This window comes from Podarcis muralis, chromosome Z (genome assembly GCF_964188315.1).
Source record: "Podarcis muralis chromosome Z, rPodMur119.hap1.1, whole genome shotgun sequence".
Lineage (NCBI taxonomy): Eukaryota > Metazoa > Chordata > Lepidosauria > Squamata > Lacertidae > Podarcis > Podarcis muralis.
In genome coordinates, this window is record NC_135673.1 from 1,983,178 (window position 1) to 2,007,794 (window position 24,617).

The following is a 24,617-nucleotide window of genomic DNA, read 5'->3' on the forward strand; positions in this document are numbered from 1 at the left end:
AGAAACGACCATCTCGAAAAACCCACCAACCAACAATTCATCACCTTCATCCCTAGCCCACTCAATTTCTGTTTGTGAATATGCTGGTGGTTCTCTGGGAATAAGATAAAATAGAGCATATTGTGTGATAGCGGGCAAGCGAGCTGCCATCTTTGAGACTGCATCAGCTTTCTTATTCCCTTCTGTATTGGCACATTTCCCATGAAGAAGAGGAAGAGTTTGGATTTGATATCCCGCCTTTCACTCCCTTTAAGGAGTCTCAAAGCGGCTAACAGTCTCCTTTCCCTTCCTCCCCCACAACCAACACTCTGTGAGGTGAGTGGGGCTGAGAGACTTCAAAGAAGTGAGACTGGCCCAAGGTCACCCAGCAGCTGCATGTGGAGGAGCGGAGACGCGAACCCGGTTCCCCAGATTACGAGACTACCGCTCTTAACCACTACACCACACTGGCTCCATGTGCTAATAGGAGCATTACTGCTATTTTTGCTGGCAAGAGCAGTTCCTCTAATAGAGCAATGATCTGCTCACCACGGGCTCCATGCTGCCCTGAGGCAGTTACAAAACCCCGCTCTTTCTATAAAAGTCAGTGGGCATGTACCACGTTATAAGCATACGTGCAATCTGTGTAAATGTCAGCCGGCTTTCCCTCTGCCAATTGAAGGGCCTTAGTGAGAGCTATTAGTTCTGCCATTTGTGCTGAGTATTGTGAGGAAATTCTTTCCTGGCGTAGAACCTCTTCCAGTGTGACCACTGCAAAGCCTGAATGTCTTTTGCCACCCAACATCCCATCAACAAACATCTCCATTTCAATGTTTTCCAATGGAAAATCCTGTAAATTGGGATGTATCGCTATCTTTTCATGCAAAGCCTGTACACAATCATGGGGTCCCGAGCTTCTGGTAGTTGGAAGAAGGGTGGCTGGGTTCAGTGTATTTACCCACCTAAACGTCACATTTGGGTTGGTGAGCAAGGCAACCTCATAGCGTGACTGCTGCCCTGGGTGCAACAGTTCCCCCCCCCCCCAGTTCCTAAGATCTGAGGGACTCCATGTGGGGCTCAAACCTCCATCTCATCGCCCAAAGTTATCTTGTTAGCCTCTTCTACTAGTAAGCTAGTAGCTGCCACCACTCTCAAACATGCCAGCCAGACTTTTGCCACCAGGTCCAGATTCTTTGAATAATATCCCACCATCCTCCAGGCTGGGCTCCATCATCATATCAGGACCCCAGAGGCCACTGCTTTTGCTTCGTATACATTTAGTCTAAATCAGGCATGTCCAAAGTCTATTTCGGGGGTCTAATCCAGCCCACCAGTCGGTTGAATTTGGCCCCTGTGGCAGTTTATTTCTTGGGGTAAAATCCCCCCCCCCCAAAAAAAAAAAACCTCAACAACTTTGGCCAGCCCTTTGGTTGGCCCCCACAGCCCTTCACTTCATTAAATCTGGCCCTCTTTGAAAAAAGTTTGGACAGCACTGGTCTAAATGGTTTATAGGGGTTTGGAAGTGCCAGCACAGAGGGGACACAAGAGCCTGCTTCAAAGCAATAACATTTTTCATTTCCTTATCTTTCGCTCCGTTTGTTCCTCTTGATTTCTGCGTCATACCTACCAACCTACTTCTACATTCTCATTTCTTTTTTAAAAAAACAAAATAATTATTTTTATTAATTTCCCAAATTATTACAAATCAAACCAAATTACTTTAATTTAATACAATTTCTTAAAATTGGGTTTCCCACTCCCTTTGCATCATATGTCCAATATATTCCCCCATAGCTGCTTCATTTCTTATTTAGTCTCTCTCTCTCTCTCTCTCCCTTTAATCCATCAGGGCTTTGTATGCCTGGCCCAGTAGTGTATTGGCAAAGGTGTTGCATGCTAGCAGAAGGGTGCTCTGCTGCATTTTGCACCAGTTGCAGCTTCCAGACCTCCCACACAGCATGCAATGCAACAATCCAGTCTTGAGGTTACTCCTAAGTATGAAACTTGTCTCTAGGGTAGAAGTTGGGAACCTGTGGCCCTCCAGCCCCAGACAGCATGGCCTGTGGTGAGAGACCTTAGTGATGTAGTTCTGCAGCATCTGGGTTTCCCCACTGTACTCATCCCTGCTCCACGGCTTGATTCAAGGATTTTTGAGAATTGGTTCCTTTCCCATTTCTACACTGTACACCTATCACACCAGAGTAGTCGATCGTGCCAGAAGTGGTCCAGCAACATCAGGAGGGCACTAGGTTGGATGAGGCTGCCTTAGTGAACTGTGAGTTCTGAAGACCAAGTTGGTACTCATAAAGCTTTGAGCCTCCAGTTGTTGTTAGACCCTGACTCCCACCATTACTTACCATTGGCCGTGGTAGCAGGAGCTAGTGGAAGTTGGAGTCCAGCAACATCTGGAGAACCTAAAGCTTTGTAATGATGAGGGGACCAGCAGCTCTGTAGGAAAGAGCTCCCTCTGTACTCCTGAGGTCTTCCAAGCCAGGATTTTGATTGAGCCAAAGGAAGAAGATTTGAAGTTTGCTGTTGGCCTTCTCCCAGGATTGCCTAGAAATGAGCAGCTGGTGGGACAAGAGGACTCATTGCCTGATCTTAATCTAGCTGCCCACTGGGGTCGTAAGGAGAGGTCATTGCCTGAGGACATCTCTTTCCCCGATTTACGACGGAATGGAGCATCCATCTGCCTTTCCTCTTGCAACGAGACTCCTGCAGCTGCCAACTTAGGAGTGTGCTGGGGTTAAATAAGGCAAGGCACTAATGCTGAAAGGGGGCTGAGTTTGGAAGGATCACTCTGTATCGTTTGCAGTTCAGCTGCTGGAGCTCCCTACTAGCAGAAAGAATTAACAAGTGCAGTTAAGCCCCTGTAACTGCTGAGGCATGTGGATTTGCTCCATGCCAGGTTAGCAGCCGTGGGTGAGCTTAAGAACCATGTCTCATTTAGCTGGGAGGGATAGCCTCTGCTACGAGAAGGGAGTTGTGAATCCATTGTGATGACAGATTGTGTGCAAAACATATGTTGCCGTGTGTCTGGGTCTGCTTCTTGTAGCTGTGCCAGTTTCTGATTCTCTAGCCCTGTCCTGGCTGTTTGGAAAACAGCTGGAGCAACTGCTTGTGTTTTCACGTGCCTCTGCTTTTCAGAAAGTAAACAGACTTGGGACTTGAAGGCTGGAGCGGACATTTAGCGTAGAAAGCCGTGCATGTGTGCGTGTGCACAAATGGAAGAGTGAGAGGAGAAGAAGAGATAGACGGGTAATCACTTGATGCAAATTATCTATACTTAAAAGAGAAGATTGATTTGGTAACGGCAGCCTAAGAGGTCTCAGAACACCGTTTCACTGCTCTGCGTCTCTGGCCTGCTCAACTTGTAATTAATGATGCTTATGTTAAACAGTCAAAAGCTGTGTGTTTGTGTATTAATATTTTAAAATGCATTTCCTCCTCGCCAGCCCAAAGTGTTTGCATGGTGTTTGATTAGTGTAAGCGGGTGCCTGGGCAGGATCTACAGAGCTGAGTCTGCAAATCAATGTTTTGTGGTTGCAGTGCTGCACCAGTTCGTTCTCTCTCTCTCTCTCTCTCTCTCTCTCTCTCTCTCTCTCTGTGTGTGTGTGTGTGTGTGTGTGTGTGTGTGAGAGAGAGAGAGAGAGAGAGAGAGAGAGAGAACATATTAATAGAACTACACCATCTGACTATTTCCCTTAATGCTTCCCAAACTTTTGATGCCTGGGGGGAATCTTTTGAGGTCAGATTCAGAGGCACATTTGCACTCAAAATGCTGCATGTCTTTAAGATCCTTTTAAAGCAAAATACTGTACAATAAGAAACATTTTCAGAACAATGGGGAAGCATCCTCCTTTCACTTGTGGGATATCCCAGCGATATACCAGGTACCATATTTTTCGCTCTATAAGACGCACCAGACCACAAGACGCACCTAGTTTTTGGAGGAGGAAAACAAGAAAAAAAATATTCTGAATCTCAGAAGCCAGAACAGCAAGAGGGATCGCTGCGCAGCGAAAGCAGCAATCCCTCTCGCTGTTCTGGCTTCTGGGATAGCTGCGCAGCCTGCATTCGCTCCATAAGACGCACACACATTTCCCCTTACTTTTTAGGAGGGAAAAAGTGAGTCTTATAGAGCAAAAAATACAGTAATAACTGCCATTTCTCTGTCTGGTCCAGGCTGTCGGGGCTTTGGAAGGGAACTGTGCTTTCCAGGCCAGTGTGATTTCCTCACTGCCCATCCCAGGAGAGTGCACTGCCTCTTGGAATTGTGTTGGACTCTTTTTGCTGCCCATGTATTGGCAGACTGGGGGGGGGGGGGAATGGCAGACTGGGGGAGGGGGAGGGGGAGGGGAATTGATGCTATATGCGGCCTCCTGTATCCAACAGGGCATCTTGACTTCTGTAGAGCTTGCTTTTAGTCCCCGTTGTAGCATAAAAATATTTCCTAGAGTAATGGTTTTTAGTTAAAATCACTCCTTCGTGTTTGATTCTGTTTAAGTCCTGCAAGTATACTTCACACAATGCGCGACCATTACTGTATGAAGAAGAACCTTGTTGAATCAGGCAAAAGGCCCAGCTGTTGCTTAGTGGATGCACTGGGAAGGCCAAAAAGCAGGGCTCATCAATATCTCGTACTCTGGGAGGAAGGCTTTCTCTGAAAAGGGAGGGGTCATAGCTCAGGGGTGGAGATCATGGTTTTGCATACAAAAGAACCCAAGTTGAATCCCTGGTGTCTCCAGGTAGGGTTTTTAAGACCCCTCTTGCAGACATTGGAGAGATGCTGCCAGGTAGTGTAGACAGTACTGAGTAAGATGGATCAATGGTCTGAATGGTTCCAGCGTTGCAGGGAATTGGACTAGCTGACTCTTGCGTCCCTTCCAACTCTGCGATTCCATGAATGTTAGAAGGCAGCTTCCTGTGCTCCAGTCCTAATTTCCATGACTAATGTGGCACAAGAAGAATCAGACCAGCATCCTATGCAGTCCAGCAACCTTCTTCTCACTGGACGATAACTGGGATGCCTCTGGGAAGTCCACAAGAGGGGCAGGAGGGCAGCAGCCCCTAATGCAGGCATGCCGTTTTTCTGTCATGGCTAATCACCATGGATAGATCTCTCTTCTTTCATGACTTTGTCTAATTTCCCCTTTCAGTAAAATCCATGGTTATCCCTATGTCTTGTGACCTTGCTGTTAATAAAAGTGTAGTAGATGTCAGGGCCTTTTAGGAGCACCTGCACTGCCGCCTCCTTCAAGGGGCCAGGCAAAGAGACTTTAACCACTTCCTGGACCCACTTGCCTAACCTCCTCCCTCCTCTCCCTGCACCAGCTCAAATAAGCCTCGGTGGCCTGAACCGCTATAAGCAGCTCATCAGCATCCTTGGGCCACATCCAGCCCTACACTAATCCGTAACTTTGCACAACCTCTGCTCATTCCATTTCCCTCTTCTCTCTTCTGTGCTGTCAGAGGGAGGAATTTGAGAAACCTATACTTTAACTGTGGGTTGATGTTAACCACAGTTAGTTACAAACCAGCTATGGTTACCCAAACTGGCTTCGTTGACTGCAGTTCAGAGTTCATACAACACAGCAAAGTGTGGTCAGTTGAATGTGGTAGCAAAAGCTTCTTATCTCCTCTTGGCCGTGCGCAGGGAGGGCACGGGACTTAGAGCCAGAGGCCAGCCGTTGCTCCTTTCTACTTGTTCACATCATACTAATCCATAGTTGATGTGCGAACTAGACCTTCCTTTTCTCTCTTTCGTGCTAACTTCTTGCCTTAGGTCAAACAACAACGTGATATACTTTTCCCCTGCGCAAGTAGAGAGTTGACATTGCATAAGGATAAGACAGATATCTGCATACTGTGCATGAAATCAAGCAGCAAGTTGCTTTGAATGGCCATGCCTTGTTAGCAAAGGCAAGAGAGCAGCAAAGTGTGGTCAGTTGAATGTGGTAGCAAAAGCTTCTTATCTCCTCTTGGCCGTGCGCAGGGAGGGCACGGGACTTAGAGCCAGAGGCCAGCCGTTGCTCCTTTCTACTTGTTCACATCATACTAATCCATAGTTGATGTGCGAACTAGACCTTCCTTTTCTCTCTTTCGTGCTAACTTCTTGCCTTAGGTCAAACAACAACGTGATATACTTTTCCCCTGCGCAAGTAGAGAGTTGACATTGCATAAGGATAAGACAGATATCTGCATACTGTGCATGAAATCAAGCAGCAAGTTGCTTTGAATGGCCATGCCTTGTTAGCAAAGGCAAGAGAGCAGGTGAAAGTCTCATTCCTGGAAGCTGGAGGTTGATCTCTGTGTCAGCGGCGGTGGCAGGGCTGTTGTGATCCATTTCTGAGCCACTGCCCTTCCTTCATTCCTTCCTCCTGCCTGGCTCCAGTTCATCATCAGCATCTCTTCCTCAAAGTGCATTAGCAGCATGCATTTTCTTTCCTATTTTTGATTGGGAATAAATGAGGCACTGATTGCCCTTTTAACAAAATGTTTCTGTAAGCTCTAGGCTTGCGAGTAGTGCTGCTTGAGACACTCGAGCAGCCTAGTGGCTCTTTTCTTCCTGGTTTTCTGAGCCGGATTTTTCATGAGCCCACTCTAAATTTAGGGCACAGTGTGTTTTTGTGCATGTGTGCGTGCGCACACAAACGTCTGTGTCCAGATGTTCCCACAAAGAGCTGATTGCCTGCAGAATAGCATGCTGGAGAACGGCATCAAGGCCAGGGGTTTCACCTGTTGGGCCCACCAAAAAGAAAAAGGGAAAATCGAATCTCATTCCTTTCTGCGCACCTTTATAATGAAAAGCTTGCTCAGTGGGTGAGGGTTCTGTTCTGCTGAGTTTTGCTGAAAAGACACGGAATGTTCATGTCATAGCTTCTGCAGAGCAGAAAATCTGATGTGATTGGAAGAAGCCTTTGAACAGCAAAACCAGGACAAAGCAAGTTCTTGTCTGGTTAAAAAGCCAGCAAGACGACAGATCCTGCCTGCTGGCTGTGTGACTGTCCCCATCAGGAGACAACAGATGCTTTTCTTCCTACTTGGCCCAAATTTTTGAGGGAAGAGGTCAGTTTTGGAGTATCTGAGCAGAGCTGTGTGTAAATGCTGGATCAGCCCAGTGGCCCATCTAGTCCCCATCCTGTTCTCTCTGTGGCCAACCAGCTTAACTAGGTGCTGCATGAAGAAGAAAAGGGTGGGCCAGTCTTCCCACCCCAGGCTTCAGTTGAATGGCCAAGAAATGAGCACCTCTGTCATCTCTCTGGTGCTTACAACATTCCTGTTTAGGGTCGCTTAAAGGAGGGGTCTTCGTCACCAGATGTTGTATGTCTTCTACTTGCAGTGGCTTGAACCTTGCACCCCCACTTCTGCCACTATCACTTGCAGGTCTGGGTATCTCATGAGCACCCTGTATGTTTTTTGTGACTCACCACCAGGCATACAGTCTACGGCCGTACTACCCTGAACATGCCCGATCTCGTCTGATCTTGGAAGCTAAGCAGGGTCAGGTCTGGTTAGTATTTGAATGGGAGACCACCTGGGAATACTGGGTGCTGTAGGCTTAGGGATGCGGGTGGCACTGTGGGTTAAAACACAGAGCCTAGGACTTGCCGATCAGAAGGGCGGCAGTTCAAATCCCCACGACGGGGTGAGCTCCCACCTAGCAGTTTGAAAGCACGTCAAAGTGCAAGTAGATAAATAGGTACTGCTCCGGCGGGAAGGTAAATGGCGTTTCCGTGTGCTGCTCTGGTTTGCCAGAAGCGGCTTCGTCATGCTGGCCACATGACCCGGAAGCTGTACGCCGGCTCCCTCGGCCAATAAAGCGAGATGAGCGCCGCAACCCCAGAGCTAGTCACGACTGGACCTAATGGTCAGGGGTCCCTTGACCTTTACCAGGCATACAAAGCACACATACCATTATTTCATGGTTTAGTTTGAGAGGGTAGGCTCTGTGCTTAAAGAGAATTACTGCAACACATCAGGCTAAGAAGAAAACTGTCATGAGTAGATCTCCCAGAAACATATTTGCATACATTTTAATTGTTTTTTAAATAATTCTGCTTCTCCTGGTTAGGTTGTGGGGGGGGGGGTACCTAATTGCCAACTCATTGTGGAGCTGCTGTTAACATAGAATTATAGAACTGTAGAGCTGGAAGTGACCCAAAGGGTCACCTAGTCCAGCCCCCTGCAAAGTAGGAACCACAACTAAAGAATCCCCCACAGATGGCCACCCAACCTCTGTTTTAAAACCCCAAAGAAGGAGAGCCCACCACCTTCTGAGGCCATCCATTCCACAGTCGGACAGCTCTCACTGTCAGAAAGTTATTCCTAATGTTTAGTGGGTATCCACTTCCTTCTAATTTGAATTCACTAATTTGGATCCTACCCCCTGGAGCAGCAGAAAACAAGCTTGCTCCATCTTCTGTGTGACATCCCTTCAGGTATTTGAAGAGGGCTATCATATCACCTCTCAGTCTTATCTTCTTTAGGCTAAACTTACCCAACTCCCTCAACCGTTCCTCCTAAGGTTTGGTTTCCTTACTACCATTAAAGTTTCTTATAATGTTCATCCAGAATCTTCCATCCTGTAACTTAAGCCTAGTATACAAGTGAAACTCAAAAAATTAGAATATCGTGGAAAAGTTCATTTATTTCAGTAATTCAACTTGAAAGGTGAAACTAATAAATGAGATAGACTTGTGACATGCCAAGCGAGATATGTCAAGCCTTGATTTGTTATACAGGTGAAACTTGAAAAATTAGAATATCATGGAAAAGTTCCTTGATTTCAGTAATTCAACTTAAAAGGTGAAACTCATATATGAGATCGACTCGTGACATGCCAAGCGAGATATGTCAAGCCTTGATTTGTTACAATTGTGATGATCATGGCGTACAGCTGATGAAAACTCCAAATTAACCATCTGAGAAAATTAGAATATTCAATGAAATCAGCGAAACAAGGATTGCAAATGGAGCAAGATTGGACCTCTGAGAAGTAGAAGCACATCTCGCTTTGCATGTCATGAGTCGATCTCATATATTAGTTTCACCTTTTAAGTTGAATTCCTGAAATAAATGAACGTTCCCACGATATTCTAATTTTTTTTAATTTTTTTTTATTAATTTTCATAAGCAAACAGAAAAACAAAACAACCGTACATAAAAAAAGAGAAAAACAAAAACAAAAACAAACAACAGAAAACCTAAATGGACCAAAAAAGAAACACACGAATTGACTTCCCTCCATCTCGGTTTTGGATTATATAAGATTGTAATTCCATTCTGCAGTTTTCATTTTATATATTCTAATTTTTCAAGTTTCCCCTGTATCTACTCTTGCTTCTTGCAGCAGCGGGAGCAGCAGCAGCAAAGAACAAGTCTTTGACCTCTTCTATTAGAAATCCTAGCTTGGCTTCATCTTTTGAGAGCCAGCAGCTTGGCTTGGAGGCTAGAGTGTTGGACTAGGGCTGGGAAGACCTAGGTGCAAAGCCCCATTTAGCCACAAAGCTCTCACTGGGGTGACTGAGCTGCTTGCATCTCTCTCCGTCTAATCTACCTCCGTCCTCTGTGGGTTGTTGTGAATATGAAATTCATCCCACTCTGAGCTCCTTGAAGGAAAGGTAGGATATTAATGTAAGAACAGGTGATTATAAGCCATTTCCTGAAGCTGACAAGCCTGGCATTGTCCACGCTTTTTCTCCAGGTCGTCTTAAGGCCCGGAAAATTGCTGAATTTGGCCCCCGGTGGTTAATTCTACAGGGAGCCCTGACATCAGTAACGCTTGGCTATGATGGCTGTGTGACACTCCAGCCCTTTTAAACTGTCCGCAGCCTAGAGGCTAGCATAGTCTGTTTAACCTTTAGCAAGCAGCTTGCTTTCCAATGTCTTTTTGGGACGGACGAAAGCAGCCCTCTCCCACAGTTGCCTCCAAGGGAGAGGGACTCAATTCCCATGGCTTTGTATGAAAGGAGTGCTGTCTGGACAGCTTAGCCATCATGGAGAGACAGCCTCCAGGAACCTCCAAAGAAAGAATCCAGTTGGGTTTCGTCAAGCGACCGTGTACAGGGTCAATGTATCCGGACAACTGAGAACTGAATACATGGTGCAGTGATGAAAAATGGTCCAGTCTGTCGAAGCCACAGATGATGTCTAAGCTCCTCGTGCTGACAAAGACTGTTCGTAGGCTGTGCCCCAAGTCTACACTGTCCTGGGACTAAGCCCCATGGAGCGCAGTGGGGATGGTTTGCCAATAAAATTCGTAGGGTTATACTGATTGCAATAGAAATCAGCCTAATTAGCCACATTTCTTGCTACATTTGTTAGGGATGTAACAAGGGCCTGTTCGATCAGGCCAACAGCCCATCTAACCCAACATCCAGTTCTCACAGTGGCCAACAGGATGCCCATTGTGGGAGACCAACAAGCAGGATTTGAGCACAAGGTCACACACACACACACACACACACACACTCGCTCACTTTTTGTTTTTGTTTCCAGCAACTGTTACTCAGAAGCCCTGCAGCCTCTAGCTGTGGAGGCAGAGCCCAGCCATTGAGAGCCTCTCCTCTTCCATGAACTTGTCTCTTAAAGCCTTCCCCGTTGGTAGCCATCTCTGCCTCCTGTGGGAGAGAGTTCCATAGTTCAACAGTGTGAAGAAGGACTTCCTTCCCTCTGTCCTGAATCTTCCAACATAATTAGCTGGGGATCTTGTCTTCATCTGGATGTCACTGGACTCCCAGCAACGCCAATGGTCAGGGATGCTGGTGGGAGTTGCAGGCTGCCAGCTCCCACAAGGCCACAGGTTCCTCATCCCTCAGTCAGTTGAATCAATTTAAAAATAACTTTCTTTCAACTTAAATATGGCCCTGATACAGCAACAGTTTCATTTATTTTTAAGAGTATTTTAATACCTACAAAGACTGCAAATAGGGAAGGGGCAGAAGGTCACAGGTCCAGTCTTGGCACCTCTAGGTGGACTCCTCTTCCTGAAACCCTGGGTAGCTGCCATCGCCACTGCCTGGGGGCCGGATCCAGCCCAATCGCCTTCTAAATCCGGCCTACGGATGGTCTGGGAATCAGTGTGTTTTTACATGAGTAGAATGTGTCCTTTTATTAAAAATGCATCTCTAGGTTATTTGTGGGGCCTAGGAATTCATTCATTATTATTTTTCCAAAATACAGTCCGGCCCCCCACAAGGTCTGAGGGACAGTGGGCCGGCCCCCTGCTGAAAAAGTTTGCTGACCCCTGCTTTAGAACCATGAGGGATCTTGTTTATTTAAAGGGGAAGCTCAGAAATAGCAAATGTGTTGTGGCATAAAGTTTTATGGACTCAAGCTTACTTCATCAGATGCGTTAAGTTTACAACCCAGTGGGTAGGATTTTGAACAGTGGTGTCAAAAGGAAGGGAAATGCCAAAAAGTACAGATCCTAATAATTATCTTATGTGATGGCTAACAACAATTAAACTAGTAATTGACAGGACAGGCATTTGGGAACTGGCAAGCTAGTTAAGACGTGTAATATGATAGAAAATCCATTATGCCAATTCAGCCCCCAAATGACAGCACTGAGCTCCTTTGTGTGGCAATTCAATAGTGTCACCTTGGAGGCTCCCATTGAAGTTTCTTTGTTCAAGGGCGGTTTCCCTAAGGTTAGTTGCAGAGGAAGTTTTTTAAGTGCCCCAAAACTCTTTGCTCTTTTTGCTGCAAGAGATGATAAGAGAGTTACACCTCTGGAAAACAAACTCATTACTTACAGATTTTCTCCTTGTTATTACTCATAGCCCTCTGTCTGTTTCAGGAGTTTGAAATAAGGGGGCAGCGAAATTGTTGCCCTGTGCTAAGGGTGTGAAGCAGAACATATTGTTACATGCACACACACGTTGAGTGTGTAAAATATCACTGCAGTTATTGTTCTGGGGAAAATATATCTATTCCTGTCTTCAGGGACCATGGTGGCCGGGTCTTGTGTGGAGTGATGAGGATTGGCTTGGTAGCGAAAGGTCTGCTGATAAAAGACGACATGGACTTGGAGCTGGTTCTTATGTGCAAAGAGAAGCCCACTGAGACCTTACTGTCTCTCGTCAAAGACAACCTCCCCATCCAAATCCAGGTGAGTAAAATTAGGGCAGTCTGTGGCTGTGACGAATGGCTCAGCCAAGCACTGCTCAGCGCTGGTGTTTTTTATTTTAAAAATTGAATGCTGTCCTGGGCAAAGAAGAAACATTAACTGAATTTTCCACCATGGAAAACCTGAAACAGTTTAAAGATGAATCGCTTGTTCTCTGCCCTTAAATCTAGGCTATCCTCCAGAGAAGGTGAGCAGAAATGGCACAAGTGCCTTGCTTTTCTCTGCTTTGTTCCTTCTGACTGTTGCTCAGGGCGATGGCTTGGAAACATCTTTTTTTCTTTTCCGTATGCCCTTGCTGTGCCGTGATATATGGCCACAGTTCAGGAACCAAAATTCTGTAACCCAAAAGAGTGCTGGCTTTTTACAGGTTTGCAGAAAGCCGAACACTCAGCATGCAATTCTCTTGCAACACCCTTCTCCCCTAAAAACCCAGAGGACTCGTTTGTCTTAACAGTGAGGTCTCGTATTTGAGAATGACCAGGCCAGACCAAACCCAGTGTTCTGTTTTCAGCTGTGGGCAAACAGAAGCTCCCCACAAGGTGTGGAAGTGTTAAGCATCCTCTGCAGTTTGTCCCCAGCACGTGGGACTCATAGCCATGGATATGCTCATCTTTGGTTATTATGCTTTTTATTTTGATTTTTATAATTGGTGCTCCAGAATGTGTTCTTAACTGTTGTTGGGATCTTTTGATAAAGGATGCTATATAAACTGAATGAATAAAAAATAAATTCTGTGCATCTGCCTAGCCTGCCCCTCTTTTGTCATAGCTGTCAACTTTTCCCTTTTTTAAAGGGAAATTCCCTTATTCCGAATAGGATTCCTCGCAAGAAAAGGGAGAAGTTGACAGCTATGTCTTTTGTATGAGTGTATTATCTGTCCTGCAGTGGTCTGTTTCAGTGGGATGTCTCTTTGAAAGTCCAGGTGTGCATCAAAATTATTTGGGTGAAGAAGTTCTGAAAACATCAGTTTCAAGGAAGTCAAGAAACCCAGATATCACAGTAACAAATGTAGAAAACACAGATTGGGGTGTGTGTGAATGGGTCCCTCTGCCCTGACCTAACAAAGCCTAAATATACCAGCTTTGTTTCTGTTCTCTCTCAGAATTGGAGCTGCCCTCTCATTTATCTGTAAAGCTACATCTAATAAATAGTACTAATGATTATAATGTTATTAAGGAAATAAACTTTTTCTCACTAGGTTGGCAGGCAGCTAAGTAACAACTTTATTTGTTTGGCTATAAGCCATTGCAAAACAGAAAGAACTTTCAGCATTGGGCGCCACAATTTTAGCTCTTAATTTTCCGGCTGCCAGAACAAATAATTTAAAAATTCACACACAATTTAAAAGTAATAGTATTATTATTATTATTATTATTATTATTATTATTATTATTATTATAAAAAGTAATCACAGATGTCTCATAAAGCAAATTCTCCAACTCCCCTACTAAACTATGTGTGTGTCAAGAGAAGTTGTTATTATTTAGTGTAGTCCACTTTGTAAGGGGCTCAATTAGTGGAGGATGAGAATGGATAGGGGTATCTTCCTTCTGGCTTGCCCTTTATAAAAAAGGAAAATACGTGTTGGTTCAGACTGGCCTTTGAACCCTTGGCAGCTCTAATACCTCTACTTTAACTGTTGCTGGGGTTGGATTCACTTTTGGAATAAACTACATAGACGCCAACAGGGTGTCCCCATCAACCCTGGGTGCTCAGACAGACCCACTACAAACTTCCCTGAGTTATGCATAAATAATGAGAACTTCCAAGTTCTCAGCCTGACTTAGAGGGAGAAGATTATATTGGCCTTGCCATCTCCAGTGGAAGGAAAATGAAAAGATGGGTTGTTTGGTTTTCAAGTGTTCCAATATTGTTTCAAAGCAACAGTTTCTAGGAAGTTAGTCAATACTTTGCCCTCCTGAAAATTCGGATTACAACTCCCCATCAGCTCCATCCAGCATAAACACGTCTTTTTCTTTGCTGAGATTGTGATTTCCCACCGCAGTGACTCAACTGAGCAATTCTGAACTGTTTCAGAAACTCACAGAGGAGAAATATCACGTGGAGCATCATGTGAGTGAGGCAGCCATCATCATCCGTAGCACAAAGGAGCTTCCACTAACTCTCAAGGTGACCCTAACCTCCCCTCTAATCCGGGACGAAGCTGAGAAGAAGGACGGAGGTATTGAGAGGAGTTCCCTTGTTTTCCTGATTGTGCTAATGATTTTCCTCCTTATACTGTGCAGGTGAAAAAGGAGTTCTCTCTCCTTGTTGTGCTACCAGCAAACCTCAGTTTACTTGCCAAAAGGATGGGCAGAAGCATCTGATCTCACTAGGGATTCGACAGCCCCGTTCAGAGAAAGTTGTATACAGGAGTACAGTTGCTAACCTTCAGTTAACTCTGTTAGTTTATGAGATTGTTACTAGGACACTATTTTCAGAAGAGCCCACCCAAGTCAGCTTTCAATATCTCATAAACATGGTTCATTCAGGGCCTTTTCCATGGCTGACCCTAGATGTTAGAAAGCACTCCTCTGATAGGTTCATCTTGCCCCCTCTTCTCACCCCTGTGTGAAAATCTCTCTGTTAAGGCAGGTCTTGGTCTGAAATATTATTAATTTTTATTCCTGGGGTGGAGAACCTTTTGGTTCTCCAGATGATGTTGAACTCCCAGCCATCCTTGACCATTGGCCATGATGGCTGGGGCTGATGGGAGTTGGAGCCCATCTAGAGGGTCACAGCTTACCCACCCGTTTTCTTCCCTCTGAGATACTGCTTTTGCTACTAATCCCCAACTCTTACATAATTTTTATTAGTTTTCCAATATGCCCCAAATAATAGCCAAATTATAACAATAACAATTAATCCCCAAATTGTACAATTATCAAAGTGCCAATCAACTTCCAATTAATACATTTTAGTTCTAGTGACTCCCTGCCTGATGGTTTGGGTGCATTTCACTGCATCAGTTACAATACAATTACAATCCTTAATCAACTGCCACAAAATTAGTGATTTCCATTTGTGATGTTACAATATATAAGTTTATAAAGCTTCACGTGTGGAACTCAAAACTATTATCTTTCTTCTGCCCTGCATGTGAAAACTGTTATATTGATGGAGATTCCTTCTGTCCATATATGGTTTTGCCTCTTTCACGTCCCAGCTGTTGTTTTCTCCCATCATGGCTTCGGGCAGAACTGAATCTCCCAAGTTTCTCAGAGGTCTTATTTCTCCATCCCTTGCTTCGATGTCTCGGAACAGGCGACAGTCTGCTAGAAACCATTCTGTCTCACTAGTAAAACATGTCGTAGATCTCTGCCATTTCCCCCTCAACCTAGGAAAAGGTGGGCAGTTTTCAAATGTGATGAAGGTTTGCCATATTTTTCCGTGTATAATCCTAGGTTTTTTTAAATAAAAGATTAGGTTTAAAATTCAGGCTCATCTTATGCACAGGTAGTTCTGAGGGGTGTTTACTTAATTTGTAGTCCCAAAAAATAGGGTGTGTCTTATACACGGAAAAATACGGTAATACTCCTTTCCAACTCCCAGAATCCCTGCAGGGTTCTTATCACAGCCCCCAAATTCTTTTCCTTCCAGCTGGAGATTTATGGCCCAATTAAACTTTATCTTACATTACATTCTGTCAATAGAACACACAAATCTCAGTCTCTCTTTCCTTGTCTGTTGTTTTTAAATGGAGGTGAGGGGAATTGCTCTGTCTTTCCAACACAGTCATATTTGAGCTTTCCCTCCCCCTCCTTTCTTCATTTCAAATCATACAGTTTCCATTTTTTGCTTGCTAATTTCAATATTACTCCAACCTCCCTTCCTCACTTGTAAATATATTTTTATTTTATATCCTGGAGAGGGCTGCCAAATCATAGATATATAAAAGAAGCTTAGAATAAACAAACCGTGGGCTTCCCTCCCCCCAACCGATACTCACGCCAAACAAAATCTTATTTCAATTCAAACTTTTGATCCATGTAGCTGGTATATTTGGCAATATGTTTATGCACCGGTATTTTAAAGCCAGTTAAAAGGAGAACCTCTGTTTCATAATGGCAGCGTAGGTTTTCGTCAGGCAAAGTGCTTTTGCACTCAGCAGCCCCCGGCCTCCCGCATTCCATGCAAGAGTGAGAGCCAGGTACCAAGATGAACTGTGATTGAAGTCCCTTCCCCCCGTCCCTGGGGAAAACTTGCAAGGATGATTTGCCCTCTGTCATCTTTGTTTTTCATTTGTCGACGATCCCCCGCTGTTGTGGGGGCTGCCTCCATTAAGACAGGCAGGACCGGAATCCTTCTAACCCAAACTCTTAACATGTTGCTCATGGAAAATGATTATCATTGAGTGTTTGGACTACAAGGTTGTGTTCCTGTCCCTGACATTGAGTATGCTGCAAACAGGACTTTAAATTTATTTCAGAAACAGACTGGTCTCCTATCCAGATGGAACAGAATCTTTTCATATACGTAACTCTTAGCTTTGCAAACATCATTTGGTCTAGACCAGTGGTTCCCAACTGGGTCAGACAACCTGGTACCCTCTAGATCAGTGGTTCTCAACCTGTGGGTCCCCAGATGTTGTTGGACTACAACTCCCATCATCCCTGAGCTCTGGCCTTGCTAGCTAGGGGTGATGGGAGTTGTAGTTCAACAACACCTGGGGACCCACAGGTTGAGAAAGGCTGCTCTAGATGTTGTTGGACTCCCTTCAGCCCCAGCCAAGAGTGGCCAGTGGTCAAGGGTGATTGTAGTTCAGTGACACCTGGAGGGTCACCAGGTTGCCTACCCCTTGGCTGGGATTTTTGGCCCCCGCCCTAGCTCTTTGGCTTTGGGTGTATGCAGAGGCACTGTGCTGTGCCTCTGCTGCCTCCTTTCAGGACGAGTGTCAGATCCTCCTTTTATACCTTCTCAGCTTGGACTTTGGCACACCTAGCAAATTCCATTGCTAACTCCCTTTCAATTTTGCTATCGGTTAGCAACAGATACCAAGTCTGTTTGCTTTTTGATTAAATGCTGTGTTAAATAATCTGAGCCTTAACAGTGGATACTCGGGAGAAGGGGCTTCTCACAAATGCGTTGCCCAACATGGTAGTGATGAAGCTTTTGGGTATTTTTCCTTCTCCAGAAGACTCCCCTTCTCTGCTAATTATTGATGTGTGTTTACCTTTAAGCCAATAATACCCATCAGCAGGACAGAGTTGAGGTTACTGCTAAAGTGCCATACTTAAACCGCTGCACATAACGTTCTCTGGGTGTCATCTGTCTCCTCGCCGTGTCTTGTCCCATCTCCTGTTACGCACTTGGACTTTGCTGTTCAGGCACAAGAAAAGACATGGATGGAGGATGTTTCCTCTGCACTCATAGGAAACCAGCAATTGCCCACCGACCCTACCCCGAGTACCCCCTTACCCAAGAGTAGGCCACATTGAACTCCATGGGACTTACTTATGAGTAGGCACGCATAGGGTTGTCCCATTCATCCCCCCTGGAATAGAATTCCTTACTTGTGTCTCCAGTGCTTTTTATTCTCCCCCTCCCCATAATTTAGCCATTGAGCAATGTCAGACTTTTGACTCCTGGTTGCTCTTTCTCCATTTCTAGACATACCACACATTCCTCTGTTTCCCCTCTCCCCTCCCTGCCCTCCACCCCACACTGAACCATCATCACTATGAGAAGTGTTGGTCAGTTTTAATTTGTCTCCTTCAGGATGGAATTGGGGACAGGTGTTTGGAGCCCCCTGGAAGGAGAAGTGTTTCGCGCAGGTGGAATGGCGATAGGGGTGCTTCATGGCCAAATTGGGTGGGTTGGAGATGTAGATGTGTGGAAGTGGGAATTGGGAAGGTAATAGTCTGAATGCCTCACACCAAGCCCTCGCCTTTGCAGGGATTCAGTGGGGAGCAGAAATCCTTGCTTCTTATAAAACTCTCTGTAGGCAGTGAATTCAGAGGGATTTTTCTTGCTTTCACCTTTGTGAGGCAGGCAGCAAGGTGGCCCAGTTTTGCAAACTACCAGAGGCAACGGTTGACTACCAAGCCTGGCCTAAATTTGTGGGCCCCTGCAACTAATAAACTGCATTAATTTAGCAGGGATAAATGCCAGCCCCTGGCTTAGCAATCGTAATTGTAAGCATTTTATTAGAATCCAGACTTTCCCTCCAGGCACGGATTGAAAGAATTGGGAATTAATAGAAGATATGTGAAGCATCACTGAGTTGTTAAGGAGGCATGGAAACAGTGGTAGAGGAACAGATACTCTCTTTTAAATCCCAATATATTTTTGAGGATAACACTTTCTTCTCAAGGACAATGTACTTCACTGATGTACCAAAGCAATCCAATTCTGCTCATTTGAAAAATGAAATTCTGTGTGGTGTAGAGAAGTGGATAGGAACCTTCCTCTCTTCTGAACTACAAGCCAGTGGGAGACAGCCAATGGATCCGCATGCTGGGAGATTTGAAACAGACAAAAGGAAATACTTCTTCCCAAAGCGTATGGTTAGACTCTGAAATTTGCCACAAGAGGTAGCGTCGGCCAACTTTACACGGCCTTAAAAGTGGATTAGCCTCATCTGTCACAAATTTGTCAATCAATAGCTACTAGCCATGATGACCACATTTTACCTGTAGTGTTGAGTAATGTGTACCCAGTAGGTTTCTAAATACCAGTTGTTGAGCAACATGAGGGGAAAGAGATCTGCTGCACGTGGATCCTGCCCATTGGCTTTCCATTGGGGCATCTGGTTGGCTTCTGTGAGACCAGGAGGCTGGACTAGGTGGACCTTTGGTCTGACCCAGAAGGGGGCTTCAGATGTTCTTATCTACTCAATATGCATTGGGAATAAAGAACTTAAGTCTGGGGTGGGTTTGGTTTTTTTAAATCATTTTACGCAGTTACTACCTTGATTTTTCCCAGAGGCAAAAAATCAGCCTCCCACCCACCTTTTCTTAGCTGCTCTTATTTGTGAAAAGAATGGAAGAAAGAGAAGTCAGCAGGGCTGAGAGTGGGCAAGGCTTGTGGTCAGTAGAGGGAACGAGAAGGAGAACTAGAGGGATCGTATGCTAGATAAATCATGACCCTTGATATGTAGCAGGCACATCCAACTTCCAAAAGGTTGTGATCTACTACCGGTATAAAAAAGCAGCAGTGATCTACCCATTGTCGTTGGAGGGACGAGGAGCGTGCACAGGGTGCTGTGTGGAAGGAGGTGGCTAACTGGATGTGGGAGAGGGGAGTTTATGTGGGGGGCAGAGGAAAGGGAGGCAAAAGTTCTTCCTCTCCCCCAGCCAGCCCTTGCTCTCTCCCCCTAAAGCAGCTCCCCCCCCCCCAAGCCAGCCCTTTCTCTCCCCCCCACCCCCATCAAAGGGAGACGTGCAGCTGACGTGGATCCTGGTAGCGCCTGCCCTCCCTTCTCCCCCCCCCCCATTGTTAAAAGGACCCAGTGCTGGAGTCGCTGCTGCAGCTGTGAAGACTGGACCCAGGTGGCAGGCGCAAGGAATGTCACCTGGCCTGGCCTTCCTGGTGGCAGCGGAGGGACCCAGCGCCAGGGCTGCTGCTGCTGCAGCTGTGAAGGCCAGGTGACGTTCCTTGCACTTGCCGCATGGCCCGGTGTTCCTATAGTTTTATCAGTTGCTGACCATTTCTTTTTTAGGTCTAACAATTTGGAGTTTTTATATATTTATACCAGAGGCACAGAACTGGGGGCTCTAAAGTTGTTGCTAGGCTACAGCTCCCATCATCCCTGACCACTGGCCATATTGGCTAGGGGGGTTGTTCCCCATCAACATGTGGAGAGAAAGGGCCACAGGTCTCCCCCCCCCCCCATCCCTAATAGATGCATACGCTGCCACTTTGCTCAGTGGGCCCTTAAAAAACTCTTTTTAAATTCTCTTTTGCCCTTTTTTAAAAAATGTGCTGATTCCACCCCTCCTCTGCAAATCCTTCTTTTGAATTATAGAATTCATCTACCCCCTGCAATGAAGGAATCAATTATTCTGTCGTGTGTATATAAGTTTCTCCTTTCCCAGTAGGTGGCAATATGTTTCATTCTCATTTCTTGGTCCTTCAGATCTCTCTGCCCTGCCCTGTCCCACTGGCCCAACTCTGCAAATGAGCTGCCTTTAGTTATCCTGCAAAGGGACGCGGGTGGTGCTGTGGGTTAAACCATAGAGCCTAGGACTTGCCGATCAGAAGGTCGGCGGTTCGAATCCCCGCAACGGGGTGAGCTCCTGTTGCTCGGTCCCTGCTCCTGCCCACCTAGCAGTTCGAAAGCACTCCTAAGTGCAAGTAGATAAATAGGTACCGCTCCGGCGGGAAGGTAAACGGCGTTTCCGTGCGCTGCTCTGGTTCGCCAGAAGCAGCTTAATCATGCTGGCCACATGACCCGGAAGCTGTACGCCGGCTCCCTCCGTCAGTAAAGAGAGATGAGCACCGCAACCCCAGAGTTGGTCACAACGGGATCTGATGGTCAGGGGTCCCTTTACCTTTACCTTTCCCTTTAGTTATCCTGCACCAACAGACCTGACACCCAGCTCAGTCTCTGGGCTGAATTTGGAGGGTGGGTGAGCAGAAGGGAGAAGACCTCCCCAAGGAAAGCCTGCAGCTTTTTGACCCTGCCTCCTTTAAAAACTAATAAATCTCTTGGGTTAAGGGAGTATACAACTGAAGGGTTGCAGTTTTAATGGGCCAGGTGGAGGTTGGGTGAGCAGGAGCACAGGTGGCACAGAGCTTTTCACTCTGGAGGGCAGTTCCCCATGGCTGCATTTCACCCCAGATGTGTTTATGGCACTGCCCCACAGTCCTTTCTTCCTTGCTTACATTCCTCTCCCCCCTCCACCCGTGTAATGAAGTGGTTAAAGTCACCCAGTCCTGTCCACCCGAATGTCTTTTTTGCAGATGTTTTGCCTCCCTGACGGTCAGAGCATGAGCTGGCACACCTATTCTAGTGAGGGTCGCCAAAACGAGTCCTGACGCTGTGAGCCACCCCCTTGAAGATTCCACTCTCTCTCCATCTCTCTGTTCCTCTGCAACACTTAACTCTCACGCATTGGCTGCCTGCGACGGGGGGGGACTCGGCCTTGCGGAAACAGAGAGGATAAACTGAGCTTCTCAGAGCCTCGCTGCTTTCAAAGGCTTCCTAACACATTCACCATGGCCTCTTCAATTAATGCTAAATGAGCACTGTGGAAGCCCAGCCCCTGTGGGTGTTTTTTGGTTTTTTTGGGTGATAGTTATCTTCTTCCGGGTAACTTATTAAGGCAGGCAGAATCTGTCTTACTTGAGCAAAGTTCCTCATTTGTGCCGCTCTTAAGGTTGTGCTTGCTTTGCCAGCGGCTTTAATGGTTACCTGGTTGCACGATTTCCCTGCAAGGTGGGCCCAGGTGGTCTCTGCATGGTTGGTGGAGCGGCCTTGCAGCCGGTCAGTCTCTCTTGTTGTTTTTCCCCCACCCCCGCAATTTATTAAAAGAGATTCTTACTCACCCACTGGTTGCTGTATTGTCCGAAGCATGATCTTGAAGCAGATGTTTCTATTGTCTCCCCAACTCCCCCCACCAGATGCATGCAAAATGTTTTTGTTCTGCATCAGAAAATACCCTGGTTTTAACCATTCGGAGAAAGGAAACGGCAGAGCCCTTTCCACTCACTAAAAGAAGCCGGCAAGAGTTGGGGTTGGAGGGGAGAAACAAAACAGCAACTTTTTTAAATAAATCTCCAAACTGTCCTTTATTGTGCTTGTAAAAACATCCAGCAGCTAATCCCATTTACGACTTTGCAGCTTTTATTGGGAGTGTTGCAATCCTGTTGATGTGCGTGATGCAAAGAACAATGCAAATATCTGCTGCAAAGTTAATATGGGTTGAACCATAACTGTGAGGCGCTTTGTAGCTCCTTTTTTGTCACAGCCAGAGCTGAAAGCTGCAAATCAAGACGGCTTTGGGTTTTCTTTGAGGTTTATGCTCTTCTACGCTTGTTAATTTCTTCTGCTAGATTACGGGTTGCATAGGGCTGTGACACGCTGAACCGGCAGGCTTTCCAGACCGCAGTAGATAAAATGATAAACCCAGCTACTTTTTATAAACTAAACTTGGATCCTCTTTCAGCAATAAGAGAGGATGCCTAAATAATTTTATTTCAGGAAATGAAATTTATTGAATATCTAATGTTCCGGTAAGCCGTGTCCATACCATCAGTGAGAGAGAATGATTATAAGCTTTTAAGTCACTCTCTTTATGGCTCCAGAGCAGGGATCCTCAGAGATACAGTCCTCTGATGACAGCAGCCCCAAGGAGATAGAGCCAGGCCTTGGTCTGTAGGAACCAGAGCCCACATCTCCTCCCCACAGTCCTGAAGAGGAGGAGCCTTTGCCATCAGACCCAGGTGTTTCTCTTGCAGGTCGCTCAGAGAGATTGCTCTGATGAGATGCCACCACCACCATCACCATTTCTGTTTATAGACCATTTAGCATTTGAAAAATCTCAAAGCAGCTTACAGTAGGTAAAATATATAAGCATATGTGCACTGTAAGCACAACAAAACCATGCCAAATGATACACATAAGAAAATACGTAAAACAATATCCATAAACATAAACATGAAGCTCATTGGGTGACCGTGGGCCATTCACAGCCTCTTAACCTATCTTACAAGGTCACTGTAGTGATTAAAACTGAGGAGGGGGTTTAACCATGTACTCCTTGGAGAAAAATATGGGATATAAATGAAATAAACAAGCTCTTCTGCTTACCTGCTTAAGAAAGCTGGAGCAGCCAGCCAGATGGCGATGTCAGTCGCTAATCTGGCATCCAGAGATCTTCACATGGTCGCAGTTGGACCCGTGCCAGGTGCAAAATGCACCTTGTGCCTGGGAGATTTCTAACACCACATAACATGAACAGTTCTTCCACAGCTTGAAACTCCAGTATCTAGAAGAAGCTCCTGACAGCAGAAAAAGGCACTAGGCCTTTACCTTGCCAGATACAGAGTTCAAGGTGTGGGGCTCTGCCCCATGAACACCTGGCCCTGGCAATCTGCAAGTTGCTCCAGGATGCTGCTGATGTTCTGGCTCAGCTACAGGATCGCTAGTCATGGTCCCGAAACTCACACCATTGTCCCTCTCCGTGGTGCTGACCATACCTTGCCTCACCTGCCTGCCTGCCTTCCTGGAAATCCGAGGCTCCTGACTTCCCCCCATCACCTGTCTCTGACAGTGGGCAGCCCAATGCATCAGGACAGCTTTTGCCCAGATGTTGGAAGACTGTTTTATTGGAGCTCCAAAATACTGCATATGACTATCCAGCACAGCTTGGCCCCTGCAAAAGCATACAAGCATTTCTGCTTAGTGAAGCTGCTTTGTGCTGTGTTAGCCCAGGTAGCCCAATGCAGGCTGTTCTGGCTAGCCATCACTCTGGATGGTTCACACAGAACCGTTTAACTGGCAGTGGTCAGGATTAATCCTGCGGCCTTCTGCATGCCAAGCAGGTGCTCTCAATGAACTATGGCCCCCATATATTGGTCCATTTAGCATGCTCCTGTTTACTTCAGGGTCGCTGCTGGGCTCCCAGCTCCTGCCAACCCAGCTAGCGTGTCAGGGATGGTTTGAGCTGTTGACCTGCAGCAGCAGGTAGGCCACAGCTTCCCCTCCCTCCTTACCACAGCTCTCTTGAAATCTCTGGGAAGAAACATACTCCACCCCCCAAAAAAAATATATCTGGAAATTGAGCTGGGATCTTGTGCATGTGCTCTGAAGTGTGGTATTAACATGACCCTTCCCCATACTAATATTTGAGACCCACACAGTCATCTCATATATTTCCTGTGAATGTAAGAAAATTTATGCTCGATCAGATCAAAGTCCTAATATTAATAATAATAATAATAATAATAATAATAATAATAATAATAATAATAATTTATTATTTATACCCCAACCATCTGGCTGGGTTTCCCCAGCCACTCTGGGCAGCTTCCAACAAAGTATTAAAATACAGTGGTCTGTTAAACATTAAAAGCTTCCCTAAACAAGGCTGCCTTCAGATGTCTTTTAAAGATAGGATAGCTGCTTATTTCCTTCACATCTGAAGGGAGGGCATTCCATAGGGCGGGCGCCACCACCGAGAAGGCCCTCTGCCTGGTTCACTGTAACTTGGCTTCTCGCAGGGAGGGAACCACCAGAAGGCCCTTGGCGCTGGACCTCAGTGTCCGGGCAGAACGATGGGGGTGGAGACGCTCCTTCAGGTCTACTGGGCCGAGGCCAGTGTTCTGCTTCCCATAGTGGCCAAGTGGATGCCTCTGGGGTGTCCCTACACATGGGTGCGGTTGCAATAACCCCCTCATTCTCATGGTCCCAAGTGGTTCTTATTCAGAGGAATACTGCCTCTGAATCCAGAACTTCCATGCAGCCATTGGGACTAGTTGCCACTAGTAACCTTGCCTTCTTCCTCCAGCGAAATTGTCTAATCCCCCTTTAAAGCCATCTGAGCTTCAATGTGGTGTGGCT

General features: G+C 46.0%; 1 protein-coding gene and 1 pseudogene across 9 annotated transcripts in view; both read left to right on the top strand.

The window, feature by feature from the left end:
- The window catches only part of STRBP (spermatid perinuclear RNA binding protein), a 155,617-nt gene that overhangs the window by 64,915 nt on the left and 66,085 nt on the right, over positions 1–24,617 (top strand). For all 9 annotated transcript variants that reach the window (XM_028715983.2, XM_028715978.2, XM_028715979.2 and 6 more), the window contains 2 exons: positions 11,929–12,094; positions 14,150–14,294. In XM_028715983.2, the coding sequence (XP_028571816.2) occupies positions 11,929–12,094; positions 14,150–14,294 (311 nt within the window). The remainder of the gene's footprint in view (positions 1–11,928; positions 12,095–14,149; positions 14,295–24,617) is intronic.
- On the top strand, positions 7,423–7,541 carry LOC114589609 (5S ribosomal RNA; annotated as a pseudogene).